At 41.2% G+C, this 23,084-nt stretch overlaps 1 protein-coding gene across 1 annotated transcript in view; it reads left to right on the forward strand.

Moving 5' to 3' along the window:
• Positions 1-23,084, forward strand: part of CADPS (calcium dependent secretion activator) — a 497,883-nt gene that overhangs the window by 297,679 nt on the left and 177,120 nt on the right. The window contains exons 8-9 of the mRNA XM_017854222.1: positions 3,974-4,113; positions 17,050-17,116. Of these exons, the coding sequence (XP_017709711.1) occupies positions 3,974-4,113; positions 17,050-17,116 (207 nt within the window). The remainder of the gene's footprint in view (positions 1-3,973; positions 4,114-17,049; positions 17,117-23,084) is intronic.

A 23,084-nucleotide genomic window follows, 5' to 3' on the forward strand; every position in this document is an offset into this window, starting at 1 on the left:
GGCCCTTGTGCTGGCTGGACACCCTCTGCTGGCAGCATCTTCATGGGCAGCAGCTGGGTGACCCAAGAGTGCAGTGAAGCCACACTTGGACCTCACAAGAGAGTGTTTCTATGCTCTGATTCTTCCCACACTTAGCAGACCCACGTTTAGAAATCCTGGCGTTACATTTATTCATTCAACCACTTTTTGGTTTGTTTCTTTAGTGTTATGTTTTGTTTTTAATAACCTTTTAATTAAAAAAATTCATGCACATTGTGAAAACAAGTTAAAATTGATATATAGTGAAAAGTGATTATATCTTCTATCTCATCCTAGTATCCCTTCCCAGAAAAAAAATTTCTTCTCAACTTATGGTTATCCTTCCCCAAATAGTCTCTGCATGTACAAACATAGCATATGTAAGCATATATTCCCCCTCTTTTAAAAAAAGCACAATTGGAAGCTTCTATATCCACGCTTCTCTACATGGTCCCTGAAATCATTATATTTGGTGAGTAGTTTTCATATGACCCTAGACTGATCTATCTCCTTTTTACATAACTGCATTATATTCCACTATGTAGATACATTTTATTTAACAAATCCTCTATTGATGATTTTTTAGATTATTTCATCTTTGGCTATATAAACAATGCTTCAGTGAATAGCCTTGAATTTATTTCTTTGTATATATGTGGATATCCATAGAATAAGTTTTCAAAATATATTTTGCTGACTGAAATTTGCCACCAAATTGTCCCCTAAAGTGCATGCACCAATTGATCCTTCCACAAAAGGCAGAAGAGAGTGCCTGTTTTCTTGCATCCTTCCCAACCCTGCAATATTATAGGATTGTAGGCCTGCTGTGTCCAATCATTTGTGCTATGCACAGAGCAAATAGAAATAATGACAGGTAAAAACCCTTAACCTAACGAAGCATAAGGGACACAGACATAAAACCAGAAATTATAGTGCAACATGCAAAGTGTTCTGTTAGGCCAAAAAGAAGAAAGAAAAAAAACACCTGGAAATGAAGCACTTAGCGAGAAGGCAGAATCCAGTCATCCAGACTGAGGGGCAGGGACTTCCTGGGGTATGCAAGAGGTACCGAGAGAGATATAAGCTAAGTCGAGGAGGGGATCTGTCAGGTAAAGACTCAAGGTAAAGCAGTCCCCCAGCAGGCCCTGCCTGTGTGCCCAGGCAACTAGGAGAAGCCACGGCTGGCTGGAGTGCAGCTACTGCAGGGGGTGGGTCGTGGCGGCCACATCAGCATCCCCACATCAAAGCACAGCACACATGGTCCGCGGCTGAACTGACAAAGTACTTGATTAGCAGCCTGGAATGTCCAGATGAGGTGTCTGGTCTGCTTGGGACTCATGTGCACCCAGAAGGACCCTCATAATTCAGCATCACTGACACATACAAATGAGTCATCAGCCTGTCAGGGGTATCCAAGGTGGGGGCAAAGACAGAAGAGAGCTGTGGTCACTTCATCTCTCCATCCACCCTGGAAAAGAGGTCTCCCCAGCATGCAATTGCACATGGAAAGAAGTCTTTGTGGCACAGCCGGTAATGAGCTGCGGCCATTGCATCACGAATGGACACCATATTGCCAGTGGGAAGCACGCCCAGAATCCATATGGCGAAAGGCCTGTTAATGAGCTCTGGGTGCCCAGAGCACTGCTCCCTCTGTGATTTTGCCAAACAGGCAGCAGCAGACAGAAGCCCAGGGCCTTTCTTACTTACTGCTGTTCTGGCCCTGGATGGGGTGTCTCTTATCAGCACCTCCTTTCCTGACTTCCCAGCACATCTCGCCACTACCTCTCTTAGGCCAGACCAGCTCAGGATGGAAGGTCAGCTTCACTGAGATCAGCAGCTGCCTCAAAGTGTCGGGCCTCGGGATGTGGCACGTGATACAGGGTGACATGTAAGAACAGGCAGTTCCTGGAGAAAAGGGAGAGGTCTCCACGACCCAGCAGTGCCCTAACTCACTGATTTCCTCCCAGCATCTGTCCTATGACATGTTGCAGTTCTCTGGTGCCAGTTAAGTGAATTTATACATTTTATGCTGGAACTGGAACTGAGTGAACCCTTACAAAATAAACAAGCGGCCTCAGAAGATAACTGCACAAAAGCTCTGATTTGGAGGTAGTACTAGCAATGCAAGCCTGGCAAACAAGAAAATGGCGGAGCCAACACCTGACCTACTAGCAAACATTCTGTCACTCATATCATGAGATAAAAACAATGCCAATGTAATCAGATGGGACAAAATGTCGGTCAAGACATGATGAAATTATTTAGAAGACTACTCGAACAATGGATTTATAACCAATGTCATCAACAATGTACCTTGCCCTAAATGTTATGTGGTACCTTAAATATAGCTAATAATACCACAACCACCACAATTTGCAAGTTATTCCAAAATGTGGATTTTTAAATCTTTAGCCCATCTTTGATTTGTGTATATTTTATGATATATGCAATAAGGTAATATATTAATACAAAGTAAACTTATGTAATATAAAATGTTAGCATATAGATACTGGGCTAATTGCTCAAAAACATTATACTAAAATAGCACATGATCATAAAACATTGACAGCCTCTGTTCTGAAAAATCAGGCTTTTCTGTATTTCAATCATGTCATAAGACATTGGGAAGACTTGAAATTTGTGGTTAGCAAGAATGTATATTTCATCGGAGATAGGGAATTTAATGAAGAAAAAGGGTCAGGCCCAGAAAGAGAAGGGCTAAGAAATCAGCATAAATGAAGCACATCTAAGTGGGCTGATTTTTTTTTTTTTTCCTGCCATGGCCTCCTCCTCCTCTCAGCAGTCTTATTCCACAATCACACAGGAAGTCATACGTGTCTACCCTTCAAGCATGGGCCAAGCTTGCATGACTAGTGAAGCTGATACAGCATCTATACGGCTACAGTGTTCCCCTATGAGACCATCAGCCCCTCATGGCCACCTCCAGAGGTGAAAGAAGCCCAAGAAAGGGGCCCGCCATCCCTGCACCTGGAGAAAATAAATACTTCGAAAACAGCCAAAGCAACGTGCCACAAACCAAGGCATGCTGCCATCACAGAAGCAAATCTTAGCAAGCCCAGCTTTTGTTGTGCCTATATTTAGTTCATGTTCCCTTAGTTTCAGGGATTTTCCAAATATTCCATTCCTCCCTAAATGCATGTTCCCCAGATCCCTTGTGGCTCCTGAGAACTCTGTGATCACAAAGCGAAAAAGTGGATTTAGTGAGTTACTCACTTCCTGTTTCACTCTCAGAAGTCCAGACAATAAGAATGGACGCAGAAGACCCAAATTAAACTGCCATCTCTGAAGCACACTGGGGAAAGGCATTTCCTAAGAGCTCATCCTTCCTCAAGTCATGTGTGCTTTCATCCATGCCTGGGCAAAGTTGGGTGTTGTGTGATAAGATTTCCAGACCGGATGAAATCAGGTTGAAATGTGTGACTCCAAGCAAGTCCCTTTCCTTCCCTGAGTCTCACATTTCTCATCCTTCAAATAAGGTTCCTTCCATTTTCCCCGGGGGCCTTGAGGTATTTCTCCTCTTGAAAAGTGAAAGAAATCCTAAAGAATGGAGAAAAAGCACTCTCTCATATATAAGCATATTTCTTCCTTTTATGCATCCATCTTCTTATACAAAGATGTAGAGAATAATGTGTGGACAATGTTCTCCATTCTGGGTTTGTTTAGTATGTCTGAACATTAGAAAAGTCAAAGCAGAATCACAGAAATCATGATTTTCATGACAGAATGATCATTACAGAATTACAGAAAACTTTACTTTCATAAAATTTGCCAGGAAGAGAAGGAAGGAGCAAAAGAATGTGTTTCTGTCCCCAGGCATGGCTGCTCCACAGTGAGAACTGTTCAAGTCACTCCACTACTCAGAATCAAAGTTTCTCATCTATAAAAACATAATGGTGCTTCTCTTTCCTAGCTGCTTGTCCTTTTTCCTCTACAGGTTATTCTCCATCCCACCCCAAACAGCCCCAAACAGTCAGAGTGGCACAAAATGACAGTCTCCAAAAACTGCCCTGACCAAGATCTCAAAATCAAACTTGCTGTCCGAATGGATAAGCCTCAAAACATGAAGCATTCTGGGTAAGTGTTTCTTCCCCAACTAGCAGTTTTGGACACACGTCTGTTCGTTTCTCAAAACAAAAACAGAAACAAACACAAGATCTTCAGAGAACTATGTAGAAGGAAATATAAAGGATCCATATTAAAATATTTGACTTTGATATTTACTGTAATTTCCCTCAATTCTTAGGATGACTGTATTTGCATTTTTTGCTGTCAAGATAGAAAAATGTCCTTCTCTTTCTCTAATAGCGTTTCTAGGACAATTCAAAACTGTCTAAGCAGCATGCTAGGTGATTCTAGTTTGGGGAGGTCCTATAGGCTCTGTGTACCTTGTCAGAGGCATCCAGATCATTCAGACTCTGCATATGACTCACTCGCTCCTCAATCAGCAACCACATCTTCGAGGTGTGAGCAGCAGGGACAGGCCACCTTCAATCAATTCACATTTAATATATTTTAGTATTTAGTGCAGCATTTAAATGAATGAGAAAAAATAGAAAATCTGTGATCATCTTCATTTTCTTAAGGTTTGAGAAAAAATGACCCAATTAATTTCAGTAAGTAAAAGAATAGGTAAGATGCCATATTTTTTTTTTTTTTACAAAATAAAACCAGTGATTTTTCTAGGAAATGTTTGTTGATGACTGAGTATATGGGTGAAGCCATGACCTATTAACTAAATCCGATGGATCTCATTTCTCAGAAAACCATGATAATCATGTAACTCTTTTTTTTTTTTTTTTGAGACGGAGTCTCGCTCTGTCACTCAGGCTGGAGTGCAGTGGCCAGATCTCAGCTCACTGCAAGTCCGTTCCCGGTTCACGCCTTTCCTGGCCTCGACTCCGATAGCTGGGACTACAGGCCGCCGCACCTCGCCCAGCTAGTTTTTGTATTTTTTAGTAGAGACGGGGTCACCGTGTTAGCCGAGATGGTCTGATCTCCTGACCTCGTGATCCCCTGTCTGGCTCCCAAAGTGCTGGGATTACAGGCTGAGCCACGGCGCCGGCTCATGTAACTCTTAAAAGGGAAAGTTTAACTGGTAGAAGGGAATGGAGTGTTCGGCGGGTATTCTGCAGGTACAGTGCCAACTGGCGATCATTCTGCTTAGCCCCTCTGGGCCCTAGAGAGGTCTCATTAATTCTTTTTTGGGTGTATGTATATTGATGATGAGGCTCAAAGTGTTAAAAGTGCCAATAAAAATGAGGGTTACAGCTGGACACGGTGTCTTACACCTGTAATCCCAGCACTTTGGGAGGCCAAGGCAGAAGGATCACCTGAGGTCAGGATTTGAGACCAGCCTGACCAACATGGTAAAACTGCATCTCTACTAAAAATACAAAAAAATTAGCTAAGCATGGTGGCGGGCACCTGTAATCCTAGCTATTCAGGAGGCTGAGGCGGGAGAATCGCTTGAACTCGGGAGGCGGAGGTTGCTGTGAGCCAAGATTGTGCCATTGCACTCCAGCCTGGGCAACAGGGTGAGACTCCATCTCAAAAAAAAAAAAAAAGGGGGGGGTTGGTTAGATGTACTAGAGTTTTGGGGAATTCAGAAACCCAATTTCAGGGCCTAGCCGTAATTAAGACAAGATTAAACAGAAGCTCACATGAAGTCCAGGACAGGAATTGAACTTCCCAGTAGATGAGCAGACCACAGCAGCATGCAGTCAGAGAGTAAAAACAGGAGCCTAGCCACGGTGCCTCGGAGTTCTAGGAAGTGAAAAAAGCCCAAGTTTCCAGAGAAAAACAAAGACCTACCAGTCAGGGCACCAGAGAGATTCAGGTATGAAAGGTTCCAGAGGAAGCAAAGGTCACCTGTGAGCTGGAGACCAGTGACTCAACGCCAGGTTTGGTTTGGATTTAGAGAATTTGCTTTGCATTGTCTTCCGGCCAAATTATTCCAAGCCTGAGATGGGATTAGGGCAAAGCTCTTCTGCCTGGGGTGTGAAAATACCATAGGAGCGTATGCAGGGCCCTAAGTATACACTCAGCCCTTTGTCAAGTGTCCAGGATGAAATACAACCAGATTTTCTTCAATTAAATTAGAATGCCATGAAACATTGCTGAGGTCTACTGTTCTTCCTTCTTATCATGCTCCTGGTATATATTCTGACAGTATTCATGGAATTTCTCCCTAATATGTCTTCCTCCTCTGTGATGAACATGCTACTTTCAAGACAAAGGGGTTGATAATTCAGTTAGGTTTCTGTAATACACAAGAAAAGATCTGCATCTTTAGCAAAATCCTGCCTCATAAATACTCCGTAAATATTTGCTAAAGGAACCAGCACATGAGTGAGCAGAACAGACATAGAGAGAGAGAGAGAGAGACAAAGGGGATAGGGGAGATCAAAGAGAGAAAACAGAACAGAATATGAATGAATGTGTCTGTCCTCTAAACTGCTTTTTTTCAACTTCCTTTAAAAAGATGATCAGTGCCTCAACCCACATTCGAGTCCCCTTTGAAGCACTGTACTAGGAGTTTTATTCTGTCACTTATTCTCCACAGCAACCACCTGACACAGGTATTATTTTCCCTATTGGATGAATTTCCATTTCCCACATTGTCTTCATTCACTCTGCTGGAAACTGAACTAACTGATTTGGATTGGGGAATTTTTGTGTTGATTTGTTTGTGAAATTATTAACATATTTCAGGCTACCTTGACCCTACAGATGACAGAAGAAATATGTAGCTCACTTCTGACAGGTTTCATAGCTATTTCATATTGCTAGACTTCCATTTTAAAATTATCCCTGCCAGGAAATACACCAAGAGAGCTTAAAATAGCTCTGAAAAGTGAACGGTGGATGCCTTAATAACACCATCAGACCCAATGTGGCCTAAATCAGGGGTGAGCAACTGTAGTTGCCTAAGGGACTATTCAGGGAAAATAAAAATGTTTATGGACTACAATATTTTTTCCATTTAAACTTAAAATAGTTTTACTGAGCCCAGTTGTGTAAAGGAGGATAGAAATATGAGAGCAATGTCACAGCTTAGAAAATGGGAGAGAAAAAGGAAAAAAAAATTTTTTTTTGAGACAGGGTGTGGCTCTGTCACCCAGGTGGGAGTGCAGCAGCGTGATCTCTGCTCACTGCAGCCTCTGCCTCCCAGGCTCAAGCCATCCTCCCACCTCTGCCTCCCAAGTAGCTGGGACCACAGGTGTGCACCACCACACCCAGCTAATTTTTGTATTTTTTGGTAGAGATGAGGTTTTTGCCAGGTTGGCCAGGCTGGTCTCAAACTCCTGGACTCAAGCAATCTGCTTGCCTTGGCTTCCCAAAGTTCTGGGTGGCGTGAGCCACCGTGACCACCCGAAAAAGAAATTTTTAAGAAGCATAGCTGAGGTTATAAATTGTTTCCACATTAAGGTTTTTGTAAACATAAAAGGAACATAAGAATCACTGGGAATTATGAATATTGGTGTGCACTGTGGTTCTTTGAATGAGCCACTGGGCCATTCAGAATAACTTTATTGAATAGAAATGTGTCAACGGGAAAAATCAACACTGCTTCTTGATCTTAAAATGTTAGTATCTGGGCATATTTGAGAATCAGCAACTCCTAGGTGTCTTTCTAATTTTCATCTTTTTTATCTGTATGGTGTTTTCAAGTTCAGGAAGTACGTTCACATCCATTCTCTTATTTTATCACTGAAACTGCCTCACAAGGAGTGGTATTATCATTCTCCCATCTTAATAAATGAACCCCCCTTCACCCAGATACCCAGACCAAAAACCTTGAAGTGATCATTGACATTTTTCTTTCTCATCCACCATCAATTTTTGTATTTCTTTTTGAGACAGGGTCTTGCTCTGTCACCCAGACTGGAGTGCAAAGGTGCAATCCTAGCTTACTCCAGCCTTGACCTCCTGGGCTCAAGCAGTCCTCCCACCTCAGCCTCCCAAGTAGCTGGGACTACAGCCATGTACTACCATGCCCAGCTAAGATTTACAAAAAAAGAAAAAAATTATAGAGATAGGATCTCACTATATTGCCTTGGCGGGTCTCAAACTCTTAGCCTCAAGCAATCCTCCCCCCTCAGCCTCTCAAAGGGCTGGGATTACAGATATGAGCCACCAAACCTGGCCATCATCAAATTCTTTTCCCTCTATCTTCAATATAAATCTAGAATTCAACCCTTCACCCCTGCCTCCATCTCACCATTGGCCTCCAAGCCTCCATTGCTGCTTCCCTTCACTTGCTGCTCCTGCCTCATAAGCAGTTCCCTGCTTCTGCCCCTGCCTCCCGGTATTCTATTTCCTACCGTGAAGCAAGGGAATTTTCTTTAAAAAACGCAAGTCGGATCCTGCCACTTGAATGCATGAAAACCTCCAGTGATTCCCCATCTCATTCAGAGTAAAAGCCAATGTTGTTACCATGACTATGAGACCCTGCCTACCTGGTCTTGATCACTGTTCCAGCCACATTGGCCTCCTTGCTCTTCCTCCCAGGCACAAAGTACACCCCCATCTCAGGGCCCTTGTCCCAGCTGTTTCCCTTCTCTTTCACACAGATCTCCAACATTTCTATACCTTACCAGAAAGCCTTACCTGGCCCACCTGTGTCCTCTCTCTCTCTTACTCTGTTTTGTTTTCACCAGAGCTCTTACCATTTATATCATATACTTCTTTATTTGTTAGTTCGTTGTCTGTCTTTCCCACTAGACTGTGAGTTTCTTGTCAGAAGGGAAATTTGTCTCCTTTTTTCACAGGACCCTCATACAGAGACTGACATATAGCAAAAGTCCAGTGAATTATTTTTTGTTTAGATGAATAAGTGAATAAATGAACCCCCATTTACACTTAGAGAAATTGGATCTTAAAGTGGTTAAAAGACTTGCCCAAGTCAGAGTAAGCATTAGAGCTGGGTCCAGAGTTATTGCTTTCAATCCAACCTTAACTGAGGACCTGAAGCTTGACTAAAATAGAGAGCTCCTCATGGCTCCACATTTAATTCATTCAATGAATTGCAGTCCACCAACCAGGAGTAATTTGCAGCAATTCTGATTATCCTTTTATTTTTTAACAAACTTCAAAAGGAATACAGTTTGTAACACTCGGCTATCTTCTTAAAATCTCTTTTCCTCTTCCATTTCTGTAGCTGTGCTACTGTTCTAGACCTCTTGTTCTTCAAAATCATCCCACTTCTCTCCTCCTCATAGGTCTCCAAGACACCACTCTTTCCGGCACAGACTCTAAAACCAGGGTACTGGACTAGACTAATTAAATATCTTCGGTGTTTCATTTTTATCTCCCTTGTTGACTTCTTATCTATAAACGTCAATTAGATCAAGTCAGTTTATAGTGTTGTTCAAATAATCTATATCCTTACTGATTTTCTGTCATTCATTTAGAGGAAGCTCTCAATCTCTTACTACAATTTTAAATTTGTTTCTCCTTGTAGTTATGTCTGTTTTTGCTTCATAGGTTTTGAAGCTTTGTTATTAGCTGCAGAAACATTTAAGATTGTTATGTCTTCTTGATTGACTTACTCCTTTATCATTATGAAATAATCTTCTTGATCCCCAGCAATATTCTTTTCCTGCAATTTACTTTGTATGACAGTGATGTAGCCCCTCCGGTTTTTTTAATAGAAAAAGTGTTAGCATGGTAAATCTTTTTTTTCTATCTTTTATTTTAACCTATTTGTGTCTTTTATAAAGTGCATTTCTTATAGGCAGCATAGAATGCGGTCTAAGTTTTTAACTCAGATTTGAAGATCTCTGCCTTTTAGTTGAGATATTTAGCCTAATTGCATTTAATGTTATTATTGATAGATTTAAACTTATTTTGTTATTTGTCATCCTCGCTTTTTATTTTCTGTTTGTCCTATCTGATCTTTATTCCCTTTTTCCTATTTTTCTGCTTTCTTTGGAATTAGCTGAATATCTTTGTGATTCTACTTTGTCTTCTTTATTATCCCTAAATGCCAATTAGGTCAAATTGCCTGGAATGCAATTCTTGCCACAACCACTTACTAGCTGTAGGCAAGTTTCTTAACCCCTCTGGACTACATTTTGCTTAACGTAAAACAGAAATAACAACAGTGTTTGTCTTGTAGGGTTGTTGTGAGGACTAAATGAGCTAATACATGTACAGTATTTAGAACAAGGTCTGATACATGGTAACAGCTACAGCTATAGAAGAGTTATTGTTGTTAGTGGTGTTGGTTGTAATCATCATTGTTATTTGCTTTCATCTATTCTTTGTACTTTTCCCCAGCCCATGCTGCTTCTTGCTGGGCTGCTGTAAGATAGCTGAGGTACCTGGAGTCTCCCTGCTCTACATATGCTCCTTCACACCCAAGAAGAGGACAAAAGCATTCCTGTAGGAATCGTGGTTCTTGTCTCACTGTGACTTCTGTTCTTATAAGAAATTCTTATGAAGAATTTCTGACAAGGAGGAATAATTTCAAGAGACCTATTGTACAATATGATGACTATGATTCATAACAATATATTGTATCCTTGACAGTTGCAAGAGTAGATATTTAATAAAGAAAGCTATGTTACTAATTCACATTAAATTCACAAATATCATATGAGAGAAGACTGTCCCTTTTTTTATTCAAATGAAAAGTTACAAGCATTGCCATGGGTGCTACCCTGCCAAGTAGTCCCAGAGCAGAGGGACACTGAGGCCAGGCTGGTCTTCCATGATTCAGCAATTTTGGGGGATTCCTGGAACTTAAGTTGAACACAGATGAATCTTCCTCCTATTTTTTTAATCCTTTGTAGGTCGCTCACTCTGGCATCTCGTATAACTAAAATGTCCCCAGTGAATAACATGAATGTCAGTGACCCAGTAGCAAGAATTTTACAAAAATGTCATAAGAGAGGATACATTCAAATCATGATGCAAAATATGGCCTGGAGCTCCAAACCCAGACATGTGTACCTCACTTTCCTTCTCAACAGATGTGCACCCAAAAGTTGAATGTGAATTCAAATAAAGAATCCAAAGAGAAACCCTTTGCAAAGTTAGTAATTATTTACTCTTTCTACTAGGACTGCTTTTTTTTCTTCTTTTTTTTTTTTTTTTTTGAGACAGTCTTGCTCTGTCACCCAGGCTGAAGTGCAGTGGCATGATCTCAGCTTACTACAACGTCTGCTTCCAGGTTCAACTGATACTTATATCAGTTCAACTGATACTCCTGAGTAGCTAGAACTACAGACGCATACCACCATGTCCAGCTAATTTTTTTTTTTTTTTTCAGTAGAGATGAGGTTTCACTATGTTGACCAGGCTGGTCTCAATCTCCTAACCTCAACTGATCTGTCCACCTCAGCCTCCCAAAGTGCTAGGAGTACAGGTGTGAGCCACTGTGAGGACTGCTGTTTTTACTACTACAAATAGTAGCACACATAACAACAACAACAATACTTATCCAGCCCTTACCACGTGCCAGTGAGCATGCTAAGTGCTTGACACATATCACCCCCATGAGTTCTCACAAGAACTCTATAAAGTAACTATTATGTTATCCCCATTTTACAGCTAAGGAAACTGAGGCACAGGGCAGCTAAGCCAAAGGAAAGTTAATGACAGAGCCAAAATTGCCACTTAGGTGTTTCTCCTTTAGTCTGAGATCTAACCACTGGTCTAAACTGCCTCTCAGTACATTAGAATGCTGCTTTATCTATTGGTAAATCCAGATTTCCACATATCTGGACAGCCTGAAGACAGAGAGTTCAGGGCCACTAATGCCCACACAAATAGATCTGCCTGTAGTGTGAGAAGCTAGGAGGGAAGCCACCTATATGTCTGCAATAACAGAACTTCCATCTGCTCCAGGTACTGTGCATCCTATTTAATGAGCATGTTTCCACCCAACAAAACGCAGAGCCGGAGCTGACTAGACAGAAACAGTACATCTCAGCCCTCAGTTTTTCTTGGTTTTGACACCTTCTGGTATGTGCCAAATTAGCAATAAATTCTGAGGAAAACCTCAGAGGGAAAGCCACTCCCTCAAGCAGACTTTCCGAAGGAAAATTGTTGCTTTTTCTCTGATCCCACCAGCTTTCCCATTCAGAAGCCTTTAACCAGAAATCCCCTCTGTTCAATTAGAATCGTGACTCATGTTCTTACTTCAAAAAAGGAAACCAAAGTTTGTCATCTAGAAAGGAGGAGGAAGAGTGTGAAGAAGAGGGTGCTTTAGAGTCAGACTGTTCTGAGTTTAATTTCTGACTGTGTCCTTCATCAGCTGTGGAACCTGGGAAAGTTACTTAAACTTTCTCAGCCTCAGCTCCCTCAACTGTAAAATAGGAATAATAGTATATAATGATATAGCTAATAGTAAGTATTTACTTTAACCTAGCTATTGTTCTAAGCACTTTATGTTTCTACTTTAATCCTCACACCCTTGAGGTAGGTACCATCATTATTATCCCCATTGTATAGATGAGAAAACTGAAGTAGAGATAACTCTAGTAATTTATTTGCCCAAGTTTGCACATGAATCTGGGTAACATATCTCCAGATTTAAGCTCTTAACTCCTCCAGACGAGTGTAATAAATTCACATAAAGTGCCTGGCACAGCACAGAAAACTTGTAACACTTCACTAAGTAGTAGTTATTGTTTTTATTATGAAGGAGTAGTTAACGATTCAATATGAATTACACTGTATGGGTTCTATGAACTTCTTTTTCTACTTTCATTCTCATGTATTATGATTATATACACAATAGATGTTGTAGCTGTATTCATTGTTGCAAATCTCTTTCTATGGATGAAAAGTAAAGGGAAAGCGTTAGTAGCTGCCAGATATAATTCCAGAAAAGTGTGAGGCTGTTACAGTCTTGCTAGTCATTACTAAAAAAACTGCAGTATTTCTTGCCCACTTCCTGAATTTGATTTTTTACATCATCTACTTCCCTATGTACCTAAGTCCAAGATTTCCTTTCACATATTTAACTTATTGTTTGCTGCTAAAATGATATGTTTTCCTCTGCCCATAGAGAGATTTTGTAATAAAGCTGACATTTATTGTGCATCTACTTCCTGACATGCCTCATGCTTATACTTCACAAGCACTGTCTCATTTAATCCTCACAACAGCCCTATTAGTGAGGAACCATTACTGACCTGTCTTATGGAGCACCAAGAGGTTAAGCATCTTGACCAACATCTCACAGTAACTGGTAGAACTAGAACTGGAAGATTATACTCTTAACTGTTACAAGCCAGTAATCTCTCTCCTTAGCCCTGGCTGAACCTCCCTCTTATGTCCATTTATTCCATGAATACATTAATATATTATTTTAAGCACTGACCAGGACAGCTAGATGATCTATGTAACCTCAGAGCTGTTTGCGCCGGCCTCAGCAGCAGCACAGGGCTGATAAAATTATCAGTCATCCAGTCCATGCTCCCTGCCTCAGCTTTGGTCCAGCCATCACCTCTCTTGCCTGAGCCCCTGTGACCAGCTCTTCACTGATCTCTTTGCTTTCTCTCTTGCCACCCCCTTCCTCCTACAGTGTATTCTCTATCCAGCAGCCAGTGAGATCTTCTTAAATAGAAATATGATTGTGTCCCCCCTCCCCCCACTTTTAAAACCCTTCCATAGTTTCCCATTCATATTTAGAATAAGCATACTGGCAATCTGATTTACCCATTTAAGAGGTCAGTCTGGCTACTGCAGGATGAATGGAGAATAGACACAAGAAGGAAAGTAGGAAAGCCCGTTAGCAGACTCCTGTCATGGTCCAGGTGTTGTTGTTGATGGTGACTTGACTGGGTAGTTGCAATAGGGATGGAATGAGATGGGATACATTTGGGAAGGCAAGTTTGAAGAACTTGGCAATGGATTATATGTTTTGTATGCAGTGTTTTAAAATCTCATCAGAAATCTTTAGAAAGATCGCTCTGATCTCTCAAGAGCATGGCACTTAAAACCAACTGAACTGTAACAAATGTCTATTGACCAGTTACCATATATCAGGAACTCATAGGAATTCAGAAAGAAGAACATGGTTCTGTGCTAGGTATTTAGAAAGCAGAATCAGAGTTCCTTCCCTCCAGAAACTCACAGTTCAATAGTAACAATAAATATAACCACAAATAAATTAAAGCTGTGTGATAATTGTAACAGCAGAATTATCTACAAGGCCTAGGAGATGATGACATCAAAGTAAAGGTTTAAACTGAGGGAGAATATGAGTTTTCCCATGAGGAACAGGGAGAAGGCATCCCAGGCAGCATAGGTTCTACCACGTTACAGAGGTGTGAATTTTTATGGTGTGATCAGGAATTACAGATACACAATGTAGATAATACAATGTGTGGGAACCAAGTCAAGGGTGTAAGCAGAGATGGAAAATGAAAAGTTTTTTAGGCTAGGTCAAGACGCTGGACTTTGTCCCTATAGGCTAAGGTTTTCCCGAGTGCATTCATGCCACTGATAGTACACTAGATCGTTTTAATGATATACAGACGAGCATGGATCAGATATAATTGGCCTTCCCTATCCACAGGTTCTACATCTGAGAAATCAACCAACCATGGAAGGGAAATATTTGGGGGGGGAAAACAATGAAAATAAAATACCATAATAAAAGTAATGTGAATTTAAAATAATACAGTAGAACAACTATTTACATAGTATTTACATTGTACAACGTATTATAGGCACTCTAGAGATGATTTAATATATATGGGAGGGGCCAGGTGAGGTGTCTCATGCCTGTAATCCCAGCACTTTGGGAGGCCGAGGCAGGCAGATCAACTGAGGTCAAGAGTTCGAGACCAGCCTGGTCAACATGGTGAAACCCCATCTCTACTAAAAATAACAAAAATTAGCCAGGCATGGTGGTACACATCTGTAATCCCAGCTACTCAGGAGGCTGAGGCAGGAGAATCGCTTGAACCCAGGAGGTGGAGGTTGCAGTGAGGAAATCATGCCATTGCACTCCAGGCTGGGTGACGGAGTGCGACTCCATCTCAAAAAAAGAAAAAAAATTTTTTTTAAAAGGATGTGCTTAGGTTATATGCAAATACTACACCATTTTATGTAACGGACTTGAGCATCTGTGGATTTTGGTGTCTGCAGGGGTCCTGGAACCAATTCCCTGTAGATGCTGAGGGACAAATGTAATCATTTATGTATTTTAATGTGTGCTACATAATGTATAATTAGTATATCAAGCATATAATATAGTTTCTTTTTCAAAATAAATGTATTCATGTTAAGTAAGTTAATTTGAAGAAAAATATCAAGTAAATCAATAGAACAGGTGAACAGATGTGGGACCAATCATGAAAATGAAATGTAAGAGGCCAAAGTTTGAGGCACCTTTCATATAAATGGCAGGGGAAGGGGGTAGGCACTGAAGGAATTTTAGCATGGAAAAGGCATGATAAGATTTGCAGGTGGTAAGCTCTGTCTCATTTCCAGGAATAGGATAAAAATCATTCTCGTGTCCCTGAAACCAATTAAGAGGTTCCTCTATAATTGTCCATGGAAGCAAAAAATGTGGGTGGGGACTAAAATAGTGGAAGTGGGAAGAGGGAAGACGGAGCCGTGAGGAACTCCCCAGGAGGTAAAAACTCAACTGCACTTGGCTACTGAGGAATAAGGATGAAGAAACAGAAGGACCCAGGATGACTCCTGGATTTCTGGCTTGAAGGTCTGAGTAGATTTTGGCTGCCAGCCACTCTTAAGGGCCCCTGATATTTGTCAGGCAGGAAAAATTTTAATTAGGTGAATTCTTCATTATGTTCCAAAGCAGAAATTCTGTCTGATTTGAGGTGAAGTGAGGATTTGGAAGTTTTCCAGTGGGTATTGATGACAGTAAACAGGTAAAGCCAGTTTTAGAACTCAGTTAGTATTTGAATGTATTTCAGTATGACCAGATCTCTCCTTTCTTAGTTGGATAGAGCCTGAAAAATGCCAGCCTCGATTCCTAGATCGGTGCCAGTTCAATATGTAACAATCCACAAAGCAGATAGGATAATACATGAATTGATTAGTAATACTGATCTTAGGCCAGGCGCGGTGGCTCACACCTGTAATCCCAGCACTTTGGGAGACCGAGGTGGATGGATCAACTGAGGTCAGGAGTTTGAGACCAGCCTGACCAAAATGGTGAAACTCCATCTCTACTAAAAATACAAAATTAGCCAGGCATGGTGGCACATCCCTGTAATCCCAGCTACTTGGGAGGCTGAGGCAGGAAAATCACTTGAACCCAGGAGGAGGAGTTTGCGGTGAGCTGAGATCGCACCATTGCACTCCAGCCTGGGAAACGAGTGAAACTCTGCCTCAAAAAAAAAAAAAAAAAAAAAAAAAAAAAAAAAAAAAAAAAAAAAAAAAAAAAAAAAAACAGTAATACTTATCTTAACATATCCAGATAGCTTTGAGCTCTGCCTCTATAGTTCTCAACCCTCCTTTTTATTTTATTTTCCTGTATAAAAAAATAATTTCTTTCAACAGAAGAGCTTTTGGAGAAGGAGGAAGGAAGTGGGGAGAACTTCCTGTGTTGACTTGGAACTTCCTCCCTGTAATGTACCTGCATTTCTCCCAGTAATACACCTGCAATACAGCAAAAGAAAACAAGGGAAGGTTTTCCTGAATGAAACTTGACAAGAGGCAAAAGAGTTGTGAGATTTAGCACCCTCTTTTTTCTTTTGTGTGCAGTGTCTTTCAGGAGTTCCCCTACCTAAAAGACTTTCAGCACATACACAAATTAAGTTGCAGCATAACATTTTCCAGGGTGCTTTCTGGAATCAGTCAAGGAGTCTAAGTCTCACAATAGGCCTCAATTCCTCCTGTAAGTGGAAGTGAACAGTGCTTGCTGTTGCTTATGCTTAACCACAGGCTCCAAAATCTGTGCCCTGTTCCTGAGCCATGTGCATTTCCTTGTTTATAAGTACCAAGCTTCATGGCAAAGTGTGTTCAACAATTCACTTACTCATGCATTAATGCAGCTCTGGTCTTTCTCCTTTCCCTTAGGTATTTATGGGCCATCGGTAAGAATGTCTGGAAGAGATGGAAGAAAAGGTTTTTTGTATTGGTGCAGGTAACTAACTCTTCAACTCTAATAATATCAGTCTTAAGAGACATCGGTATTAAAGATTTGCTAGAATGAATGAATGCTTTTTAACTGAGTATAACTTTAATAAAATACACAGAGCTCATGCATTTAGCACAATGAATTTTTACATATATCCATGTAACCACCATTCAGAGGAGGATACGGAACATTTCCAGTACCCAAAGGGCTCCCTTGTGCTCTATTCTCTATTTTTATATCACTTTAAATTTTTAAAAAATTAATGGATACTCATAATTTTTTAATTCAAACAATACAGAAGTATGTGAGATAAGTCGGGGAGAGTAGACTCCCACCCCTGCCTGGTCTCCTGCCAGGGATGAAGGATTCCAGGAGGGAGCAAGCGCATGCCAAGTGAGGGCTACAGGGACATTGACTTCGGCTGAAAACAATGTAGCATTTTGAAAAGAACTGAGATAGGCATTATGAGTAAAGTCAGAATTTAGTTGGACTTTTTGCCTCTATTTTATTATTTAGTGTGTTTGAATTTGAATCATCTGTGTGGGAGCGCTCTACTCTTCTTGGTGCCTGGTGCTTCCAAAAGTCTTAGCCAATGTCCCGTAACTATGTTTAATATCTAGAATAAATGTTTCTAGTAAACTTAGTAAAGTAAAAAAAAAGATTTTTTTTTTCACTTAAACAAACCAAATTCTTCAAGTTGTTCTGCAACTTGCTTTTTCCACACAAGTTATTTAGATACCTTCAATGTTTACACACATAACTCTGGCTCTAATATCTGTAAACTTTTCCCTTTTGGATAGATTTCTAGACTTTCCCAATTTAGACTATTCTTAATACTGCAGGGAACATCTGTATATATGGATGTAGATGCAGATATTGATGTTAATACATTAGTCATATATAAATAATATCTTTACTGTTGAGCATTTCTTAAATTTTTTTCCAGAAATAGTAATACCTGTCCTTGAAAGATCCCATCTTTTTGGTTGGGGAGGGGTATTTATTTTTTGCATCAGGATTTTTCGGTTTACAAAGAAATTTTCCAGTGCCTCTTTTTAATTTTCAGACTCCACCGGAGCATTTAAACTATAATTCAATTTGCAGAAATCTAATTTATGCTATACTCTGAAAGATTTCACAAAGTGAGTCAACTTGTAACTGAGTGACAAAGGTGCTTATTGGGTTACTTGACCAGGATTAATATTTAGAGTGCTACCAATATTTAGAGTACTTTATACTCGGAGACCTGACTATACAGCAACTCCCTTTTAGGTCTAAATGACCTTGAGGGTTCCACCAACTCTGAACTTCTAAGACTAGACCGTCTATAGATCTACTTAAGTCTCTGCTGTGCCACTAAGGCAAAATGCAGCTCTCTGACTCTAATAAGCAAGAGGTAATCTTTGCTTTCAATATTGTTGTAGGGTAGAACAAAACCTTAAAGTGATTTAGCCACAAAGAACATTTTGGAATGATGCCCATCCCTCAAAATAACCCGTGGTTGCCAGGTGTGGTGGCTCACGCCTGTAATTCCAGCACTTTGGGAGGCCGAGGCGGGTGGATCACCTGAGATCAGGAGTTCGAGACTAGCCTTGCCAACATGGTGAAACCCTGTCTCTAGTAATAGTACAAAAAATTAGCCAGGCGTGGTGGTGCATGCTTGTAATCCCAGCTACTAGGGAGGCTGAGCCAGGAGAATCACTTGACCAGGGAGGTGGAGGTTGCAGTGAGCTGAGACTGTGCCATTGCATTCCAGCCTGGGCAACAAGAGCAAAACTCCGTCTCCAAAAAAAATAATTAAAATAATGCATGGCTAAGCAATTGAAGCTATTTTAGCTTGCAGTACATTTCCTTAGACTATTAACTGACCAATATTTATTCAGCACCTACTTTGTGTGGAGCACATTGAGAGGACATAGAGAAGAACTAAGGTCTGGTATTTAGCTCCCAGAAAGGAATCTGTTAGAGTTCTACATATGCAAACAGCAGAAATAGACTCAAGCTAATTAAGGTTTAAAAAATGAATCTATGGAAGGCTTTGGAGTTAACTCATAGAATTGTGAAAAAGTCTGAATTACCCATCCATGTTAGGAACAGGGCCAGCGTAGTTCCAGAAATCCAAGTTGTGTTAGGCTTCTCCAGAGGGAGAGAACCAATAGGATATATGTATATAAGAAAGGGCATTTATTAGGGAGAACTGGCTCACATGATTACAAGGCCAAGCCACACAATAGGCTGTCTGCAAACTGGGGAAGAAAGAAGTTGGTAGTGGCTTATTCTGAGTCTGAAAACCTAAAAACAAAGGAAGCCAACAGTACAGCCTTCAGTCTGAGGCCAAAGGCCCAAGAGCCCCCAGCAAGCCACTGGTACAAGTCCCAGTGTATAAAGGCCAAAGCACCTGGAGTCTGATGCCCAAGGGCATTAGGAACAAAAGGAACCATGTAGCAGGGAAGAAAGATGAAAGCCTGAAGACTCAGCAAACAAACTTATCCCACCTCCTTCCGCCTGTTTCGTTCTAGCTGCACTGGCAGCTGATTGGATGGTGTCCATCTACACTGGATATGGGTCTTCCTCTCCTAGGCCACCAACTCAACTGTCAGTCTTCTCTGGCAACACCCTCACAGACACACCCAGAAATAGTACTCCACCAGCCATCTAGGCATCCTTCAATCCAACCAAGTGGACACCTTATATTAACCATCACAAGTCCTGGAACCATGGCCAGTGCTGCTGGTGTGGTCATGAGACAGACTGGCTCTGACCACTTTCTATCCTTGCATCTCTCCTTGAGGGTCAAATTTCACAGAGGGAGAATTGGTTTAGTCCAACCTGGTTCACTCCCAACTTTTAGCAGGAAGAATGGGTGGCACTTGGATTGACAGTCCCACTGGATAGTCTTTCATGCAAAATCAGGATGCCATTACCAGAAGGAGAAATGGATACTGGGAAGGTAAAAATAACTGGTATCCACTTTAAAGAGCATACAATGTAAATGGGAAGACAAGACACATCAAAAGAGACGGTGCTGGCCAGGAGCAGTGGCTCACGCCTGTAATCCCAGCACTTTGAGAGGCGGAGGTGGGCGGATCACTTGAGTTCAGGAGTTTGAGACCAGCCTGGGCAACATGGTGAAAATCCATCTCTACTAAAAATACAAAAACTAGCCAGGCATGCTGGCTTGTGCCTGTAATCCCAGCTACGGGGAACGTGGAGGCAGGAGAATTGCTTGAACCCAGGAGGTGGAGATTGCGCCACTGCGCTCCAGCCTGGGAGACAGAGTGAGACTCTGTCTAAAAAAAAAACAAAACAAAAACAAAAAAGCAGTGCTGAGTCATGCATGGTTCTCGCCCCTCAGTGCTTCTCATTGCACTTGGCACAGCAGTCTCTCTTGGAATCACTTGGGAGCATGCCTGGCCTCCCTGATAGACTGTGCAGTTTCAGGACCAGTTTTGTTTCTGATTCTTTTTTGTGTCCTTCCCTCTTTCCTCCACCACACTCATACACAGTCCCTAGCCCAGTGTCTGGCACAGGCAGTCAGGAAATGTTCATGGAAGAGAAAAATAAAAGGAAGAGAGAGGAGAAAAACTCAGGCAATACCTTGGGTGGTGCTGAAAAAGAAGAGATCATGTGCTCCGAGAAGTGGCTGGTGACAACCATTCTCAGATTTCTGAGAACTTCTGATATGATTAAGTACTTAGAAGAAGTAGATGACCTCTTATTTCGGGAGAGGAAACTCTTCAGGAAAAACAAGAGGAAATGTGTGGAAAACATCAGTAAAGCCATGTCTGTACAGTAAGTATAGGGAGAACCAAAAGCGAGAGAATGATTTTTTCAGGCAACTGGAACACAGGTATTTAGAGCCTTCACACTGAGCCTTCTACCAAGAGAAGATGAAAGTCACACAGCAGCTAAAAAGTAAGTTCTGTGCTCACTTCTGAGAATCATAAAAGGGTACTTCTCATCTAAAGTTCAGTATCTTTCCTAGAAAGGCAGGAGAAAATAAGTTCAGAATTCTGTGAAATTTTTCATGTACATATGATTCTCATTAACTTTAAAGAGCTGTCAAGATATGTTGGGTACATCCATCCCCCCCAAAAAATCTGTTTCAGCCTGAATCAGATTTCTCCCTTAACAACCTCTGTGACACACAGAGGTGACATGAGAGTCCCATCATCACAAAGATAATGGGGGAGCCAGGGTGACAACTCAGGTCTTCTCTTTCAATTCTTGTCCCATTCACCACGACAATGTCTAAAAGCAATTTGCTGGCACACCCAGAAAATACTGCATTATTTTTAAATGATTTCCATTTTTTTCTTCTCCTCTATTTAAGTGACCACATTTAGAAGCACTTTATCAATATCATAATGAAAAAAACATGCTCCCTTTGAAACAACCCCAATGCCCTCAGAGCTGCGGGAGGAAAGTTCAAGGCGCCAGTGCTGGTCCAATTCAGAGGAAGCTAAAATGTCCCAGGTTGTTTGAAGAAAAGGATGTCAGTCCAAGTGGTGACAACTGGCCCCCAACAGCTGCATGCAATGTTGAATTCAGTCATACATACAAGCAATTTTCAGTTTCTCTTTAGCCACCAACCCTTACTTTGAAACTCAAAATGCAAACATGAAACCCAGCGAACCACCCTGGTTTAATTTGCAGAATGGTGTGGGTTCTGGGAGAGGGGGAAGATTCCCCTAACCCCGCCCCTGCTCCTGGGCAGCCTTAGAGGGAACTCCCTGGAAAACAGTGTGGAAACCACGAAACAGAAAGTATATCTACCCAAGTGACTTACTGAATCTTTGTGTCTTTCAATTCAGATGTTAGATCTTATGGAACGTATTTATATAGAGAGCTAGGAGCACACAATTTCCAACACAATTATGATCTCATACATTAGATTTAAAACAAGGAAAATTGTCTGAAAACAACAAAGGTGAAGAGAGGACATCCAACATTAGTCTCCTCAAAATTCATCTCCTACATATACACATAGAGTCTACATTTTTGCTTATAACACGTAACAATTAAAACTCTCCCTGACTGAGATTTCCTATTAGTGCTACTGTCTTTAGGAACAAAATGTTAGCTATAAAGGGACTTTCTACTAGTCAGGGATAAAGGACATACTCAGAGGAGTGCTGGACCAAAGTAGCAATTCCCATTTCTTAAGGATCAGAGCTAAAATTATTATAGATGTGGCTAGAGTCTGCCCTACCAACTGAGAAGGGAATGAAGCAGTCGCAAGGAGCTTCTGTACCAGAGATTCAAGCATTCCTGTGCGATGAGATGGTGTCTGTAAATGTGGGCCTGGATCATCTGCATCAGGTGTTGTTTAAAATGCAGATCCCCAAGGTGCCATCCAGAAGACTCTGATACAGTAAGTCTGGGGTGGGGCCCAGTAATCCATACTTATAACAAGCACCCCAGGAGATACTGATGCAGGTGGTCCAAAGGCCACCCTTGGAGAAACACTGCCTTGGAGGTCATTATCCTGCTTAAATGAAAGGTCTTATTCCCTTCAGAGGACACCATCTTAGAGTTTATGTTCTCTATGGAACCAAGCATCAGAGTAACTAAATAGATGACTATATTTAAATGGCATAATAAAGCCTCCTCTTGCCATGTTCCTTGAAATTCCAATATATGTCCTATAAACTTGGTTGGCTGCAAACCCTAATCCAGAGATTAAGGGGAAATGAGCCTTCAGTACCCTGAGTCAAGAAATTACTGGGGCCTTGTTCTAAACCCTCGGGTCCATGGCGAGAACCAAGCACATTGATTACTACTGTTAGTAACTCTAATGTGACCAAATCAACACTAATGATAAAGGTGCCAATTCCATAGAGCACCGCTGGATAGCCAGAATGCCCCACCCTGTGTGTGTAAGGAGAACAGTGAAAACAGGCCAACTTATCACCCATATCAGGTTAGAAAGTCTTAACGCTATCATCTTCTTATTTAAAAAATATTTTTATTC

The sequence above is a fragment of the Rhinopithecus bieti genome, unplaced genomic scaffold (assembly GCF_001698545.2).
Source record: "Rhinopithecus bieti isolate Rb0 unplaced genomic scaffold, ASM169854v2 scaffold_36004, whole genome shotgun sequence".
Taxonomy (NCBI): domain Eukaryota; kingdom Metazoa; phylum Chordata; class Mammalia; order Primates; family Cercopithecidae; genus Rhinopithecus; species Rhinopithecus bieti.